Source organism: Meles meles, chromosome 4 (assembly GCF_922984935.1).
Source record: "Meles meles chromosome 4, mMelMel3.1 paternal haplotype, whole genome shotgun sequence".
Classification (NCBI taxonomy): domain Eukaryota; kingdom Metazoa; phylum Chordata; class Mammalia; order Carnivora; family Mustelidae; genus Meles; species Meles meles.
In genome coordinates, this window is record NC_060069.1 from 87,551,589 (window position 1) to 87,557,588 (window position 6,000).

At 39.4% G+C, this 6,000-nt stretch overlaps 1 protein-coding gene across 1 annotated transcript in view; it reads left to right on the forward strand.

Annotated features, from left to right (window-relative positions):
* Positions 1 to 4,743, forward strand: part of LOC123940546 (ceruloplasmin-like) — a 30,842-nt gene extending 26,099 nt beyond the window's left edge. Inside the window, exon 18 of the mRNA XM_046003438.1 lies at positions 4,585 to 4,743. Within this exon, the coding sequence (XP_045859394.1) occupies positions 4,585 to 4,743 (159 nt within the window). The remainder of the gene's footprint in view (positions 1 to 4,584) is intronic.
* Positions 4,744 to 6,000: the final 1,257 nt, after the last annotated feature.

Below are 6,000 nucleotides of genomic sequence, written 5' to 3' on the forward strand. Positions count from 1 at the left end.
CTTTCCTAAAATAAGTGATTTTTTTTTTCTCAATCCTTCATGGCATTTCATTTTTGAAGGGTCCAGGCCAATTGCTGACCATTGTAGAATGTCCCATATTCTGCCGTGGTCTGATAGTTTCCTCGTGATTGGAGCCATGTCAAACATTCTTGACGTGAACAGTACATAGGTGATATTATGTGCTTATGTGCATGTACCAAGAGGTACATGCTGACAAGAGGTACTGTTTGGGCTGTTTGGTAACTTTATTGGGATGATGCCTAGTATTTTTCTCCATTTATAAAAGCATCATTTCCCCCTTGTAATTAATAAGCAACCTGTCAAGTGATTTTTTTAAACATATCTTATTCTCCAACTATATTTCACCTTATAGTTTTAAAAAGGATTCATTGATGAGTGTTGCTGGAATCAATTTTTACACTGGGAGTTATAAATGGTAACTTTCTGATTCTGTCATTCCTTCAGCATTTGTTATAAAATAAAAATGCAGAATTAGGTGACAATTGGCTTTATGGTAACCTTTTTTTTTAAATTTTTTTTATTTGTTTATTTACAGCATAACAGTGTTCATTGTTTTGGCATCACACCCAGTGCTCCATGCAGTACGTGCCCTCCCTATTACCCACCACCTGGTTTCTCAACCTCCCACCCCTCCACCCCTTCAAAACCCTCAGGTTGTTTTTCAGAGTCCATAGTCTCTCATGGTTCATCTCCCCTTCCAGTTTCCCTCAACTCCCTCTCCTCTCCATCTCCCCATGTCCTCCATGTTATTTGTTATGCTCCACAAATAAGTGAGACCATATGATACTTGACTCTCTCTGCTTGACTTATTTCGCTCAGCATAATCTCTTCCAGTCCCGTCCATGTTGCTACAAAAGTTGGGTATTCATCCTTTCTGATGGAGGCATAATACTCCATTGTGTATATGTACCACATCTTCCTTATCCATTCGTCCGTTGAAGGGCATCTTGGTTCTTTCCACAGTTTGGCGACCGTAGCCATTGCTGCAATAAACATTGGGGTACAGCTGGCCCTTCTTTTTACTACATCTGTATCTTTGGGGTAAATACCCAGCAGTGCAATTGCAGGGTCATAGGGAAGCTCTATTCTTAATTTCTTCAGGAATCTCCACACTGTTCTCCAAAGTGGCTGCACTAACTTGCATTCCCACCAACAGTGTAAGAGGGTTGCCCTTTCTCCACTTTATGGTAACCTTTTAAAATAATTATCTTCATCTTTTTCTCTTGTATGTATTCTTAGTCTCTTTATTTCTCTATCTCAATAGCTTTTCCCCCATCGCACCTTCATACTCTTTACCGAAGTTGTTTCACTGACCATCTTTTCCTGGACATTTTTCTAATTTATTAAAAGTATTTTAAGGTTTATCCTTCCCCTTTTCAGTGTCCGGGTTAGTGTCATTTATTTACTTAAGGAGCATTTTCTTTATCTCTTCATCCTCATTCCTTATATACACATTAATGTACAGTTGAGGACCAATTATATTTCATGCATTTGACACCTCATTTAGTTCAGCCACTTGACATAATGCAGTTCACCTTTTGGCATTGATGAAAGTTTTACATAAAGCTTTCCTAGATTCTAGAAGCACCTGGGTGGCTCAGATGGTTAAGCCTCTGCTTTCACCTCAAGTCATGATCCCAGGGTCCTGGGACTGAGTCCCGCATCAGGCTCCCTGCTCAGTCCGGAGCCTGCTTCTCCCTCTCCCTCTGCTTCTTCTTGTGCTCTTTCTCTCTCTCTGTCAAATAAATAAATAAAATCTTAAAAAAAAAAAAAGCTTCCCTGGATTCTAGATGTATTATGTTAGCTTCTGTAATGCTAAGAGCCTCAGACAAATTCAATGAGTCTGCATGACTTGATTTGCACCAAGCTTTATCAGTGTGCTGCTTTCTTTTCTGTCCTTTAATGAACACGTTTATTCCTCGTAAACTTATTTGTTTTGGCTTAAAAACTATTTTTATTATTCTAGGGAATTTTACATGACAAAGTAGACAGAATAATATAATGACCTCCTTTACCCTCCACCCAGGGCCAACAATCATGACCTTCTATTGCCATCTACATTCCTTGTGTTTTTGAAGGAAAAGCCTTGATACGAGGGTTGTTATTCATAAGTGTTTACATTAGATTTTAAAGATTAGAACAAAAGAGAGATTTAAACTTCAGTTATAGTTTTTAAGTACATTTGATGTTTAGTTCAGATCAATTCAGTTTGGCAAGTGCTTCTGACATTCCTAGAACCATGCCAAGCATTGAGTGGAGAGAAAATCAAGAGTTAGCTCTACATAAACGATTATAATATAAGGCATCAAATTAAGTGGAATTTGTGGTAACATTTCTATAATGTTAATTAAAGCTAACCTTGATTAAGTACTTCTTATGTGCCAAATGCTATGCTTCGTTCTTTGCATGGATTTCTCATTGAGGCTTCCCAGAGACAGGCACTATTTTATCACTGTTTTATAAGGGAATGAAATGAAGGATTAACAAGATGAAGAACTTTCCCATAAACAATAATGAGTAGAGGTAGGATTTGAACCCCCAGCTCTCAATCTAGAGTCCCTCACTCTCTACCTCTTAATTTTAAGAAACAAAATGAACAAAGAAAAAGAGAGACAAACAGGAAACCAGACTCTTAAATACAGAGAGGAACTGGTGGTTGCCATAGGGGAGGTGGGTGGGAGGGTGAGTGAAATTAGGGAGAATAAGAGTACGCTGATCGTGATGAGCACTGAGAAAGGTATAGAATTGTTGAATTGCCATATTGTGCACCTGAAACTAATGTAACACCATATGTTAATTATACTTGAATTTTAAAACAAGAATAATCCTATTCCTAGTACCAGCAGCTGTCAGTTCTAGCCACTCACTCTTAACCTCCCTCAGATGACCACGAATAGTCTTCCCCTCCCTTGAGGTGAAATTTAATTACTCTAGCATTAATGCAGCCTCTGGGCTTTACTCTCTGGAACTCCTGGGTATAGCAAAGCAGCCCTCTGGGGTTACTCACTTGGTCTTGGAACAGCCAGTCGCCTGTTCCCTAAGGCTGTGTTCTCCCTTGATGCCAGGGCTCCAGATACATCGTGAGAATTTACTGGTGACTGGAATATTGTCAATTCTTAGTTAAAATTGTTTAGTATTGTCCTCTACATTTCTGATATCTTAGAAATGGATCCCTGCCCCCCATTTTATTGTTACTGTAGATGCAAAATTAATCTTCCTAAATAAAAATGGCTCAGGCCCCAATCTACAGCTGGTAGAAAACACCCTGCCTCTCTGCTTTCTATTCTCCAGTATCTCCCACTCTCACTTCGTGCTTCTGCTCATCTCCCTTACCTTTCACCTCACGTGGCTGGCATTTTCTCATCTCTGTGCATCTCCAGAATGGAACACACCCCCATGTCCTCTGACTCCTCTTAACAACCACAAAAACAAGGCCATCGTGGGTCATAGACGCTTAGTGAAATTTTGGAGGTAGGTGAAGAATTTCCCCCCAATACTACACAGTGAAAGCATTTACCACTTGGCTTAAACATCCCTGTCTTCGGGGCGCCTGGGTGGCTCAGTGGATTAAGCCACTGCCTTCAGCTCAGGTCATGATCTCAGGGTCCTGGGATAGAGCCCCGCATCGGGCTCTCTGCTCTGCAGGGAGACTGCTTCCTCCTCTCTCTCTGCCTGCCTCTCTGCCTACTTGTGATCTCTCTCTCTGTCAAATAAATAAATAAAATCTTTAAAAAAAAAAAAGATTAAAAAAAAAAAATCCCTGTCTTCAGTTATCCCTCTACCATGCATTACTATGAAACACTGGCTCTCCACCTTTTTCTCTTACACTCAGTACTTCTTTCCTCCCATTCTTCCTCTCCAGATTTGCTTGACATCTGTCCTCTCCTCAAATTATTCCAGATCCCATCTTGAGCTGCACTCTTCAACATGCCCCCCATCCTCCAAATACCTCCCATTGCATTATTCAGAGCAATTCATCTCCTTCCTATGCTCTTCCAAATCCATCCTGATCCAGGCCCTGGGGCTTCACTTTTCAAAATCAAAGTAGCCTGCAGAGGAGGTAGTCTTCTGAACATCTGGTTCTCTGCTTAGGAGAACAAATAGCCTCTGAAGCCCTCAGTCTTCAGTTCTGACCCCGGAAGGCAGATGAGCTCCTCTTCTTCCTGTAACCCTGAGTTTTCCTGATTAGCTACACCTCAAGAAATGGTCGTCTCACATCACCAACATCCTTAGTTAGAAATACTTCAGTTAAAATTTTTGGGATTTGTAAAACCAGATGTTGTTTGAAATCTAGAGCTTTCTTCTGCAGGAGGCGCCGACAAGGTATCTAACACCAAGAATGACACAAGATCCCTTTAGAGTGAGATGTTTCTCTGTGGCCTATCCCAGCAATGTTCTCAGGCTTGCTCCTCCTCTAAACCCTCACTTGTACTCAGAAGAGAAGTGCAGTGGCACCTAATGTTTTCTAATTGTCGTCTAACAAAGTATTTTAGAATTGATAGGATGTATAAATGACTAATACCCTTTATAAGTTATTTAATGGTGTTTTGTCTCCTTATTGAGGATACGGGACTGTATCGCTCTGACGTTTATGACCTTCCTCCTGGAGTATATCAGACTGTAAAAATGTATGCAAGAGATGTTGGGACCTGGTTATTTCATTGCCATGTTAGTGTTCACATTGAGGCTGGAATGGAAAGCACTTACACTGTAATTGAATGAAAAGGTAAGCCAAATTAATTCGAAGTGATCATATTATATTAACTATGTTTATATAAGGATATCTGACCATTTACATGATCTGACACACCATTCATTTAAAAATTACTATTTTGAAGGATACCTAGGTGGCTCAGTTGGTTAAGCATCCAACTCTTGATTTCAGCTCAGGTCATGATCTCAGGATCATGAGATGGAGCCCTGCATCAGGCTCTACACTCAGCTGGGAGTCTGCTTGAGATTCTCCCTCTCCCTCTCCCTTTGTCTCTCCCCTCACCACTCTCTCTCTCATTCTCTCTCTCTCTCTAAAAAACATAAATAAATCTCAAAAAACCTCAAAGATTACTGTTTGAGATGACCAAGAAACTCTGGTCTTATCTTCTTTCTCAAACTTAGATAACTGTTTCTAATCTGATAAAAGATACTCCAGAGTTATATGCATTATTTCCAGACTCATATAACATACACATAAGGATTTGAACAATTTATAGAAGATGAAACACAAATGGCTATTGAGCCTATAAAGGTATCTAATCTTGCTAGTAATCAAATCACTTAAACGTTGTATTTAAACAACAGTCAGATACAGTTATTGAGTAAGGAAGCTATTGATTTGGCAAAGATTTATTTTTTCAAAGATAATACCAATAACTGTGGTATTGAGTGAGGTAGGTACATTACATATACTCTGCTAGAATTATAAAGTGTTTCCACAACTCTTGAAAGAAACTAAATAATGATTACATATTTTTTTGTACTCAAGTGACACTTTATTTCTTCTTATTCCCTTCTCCTCTCTCTCTAGCACATTTTGCTAACAACTTTAGGATGAAAATAGTATCTTTCTTTCTGAGATTTTCATCAGTTCCTTAGTTACTTAGGCTCTCCATGAAGTCATTACCCTTCGGTCTCTTGATACAATAATTTAATATTTTGACTCAGTTACTTCTTAGAAAATCATGAAACTTTCTTTTCCACAGCATAAATATCTTTCTGATATGAGTGTTGACAAGTCCATGAGCAGAGCTAAAGCTACTGAAAAAGGAATGAAGGAATCCAGGACCTGGCTGAAGACTCATGGCAATCTACCAGGAAAACAAGCTTGAAATACATTTTTTTTGTCAGTTTTGTGTGTGAGCTTCCTCTTTTTGTCAACTGTGCCATGGGGGTAGAGTCTGTAGTGGTGTAACAAGGTTTTCAACACATAGTGAAGGTTGTGGGCAAGAGGAGCAAAGACAGCAGGTACAATCTGAAGTCTAG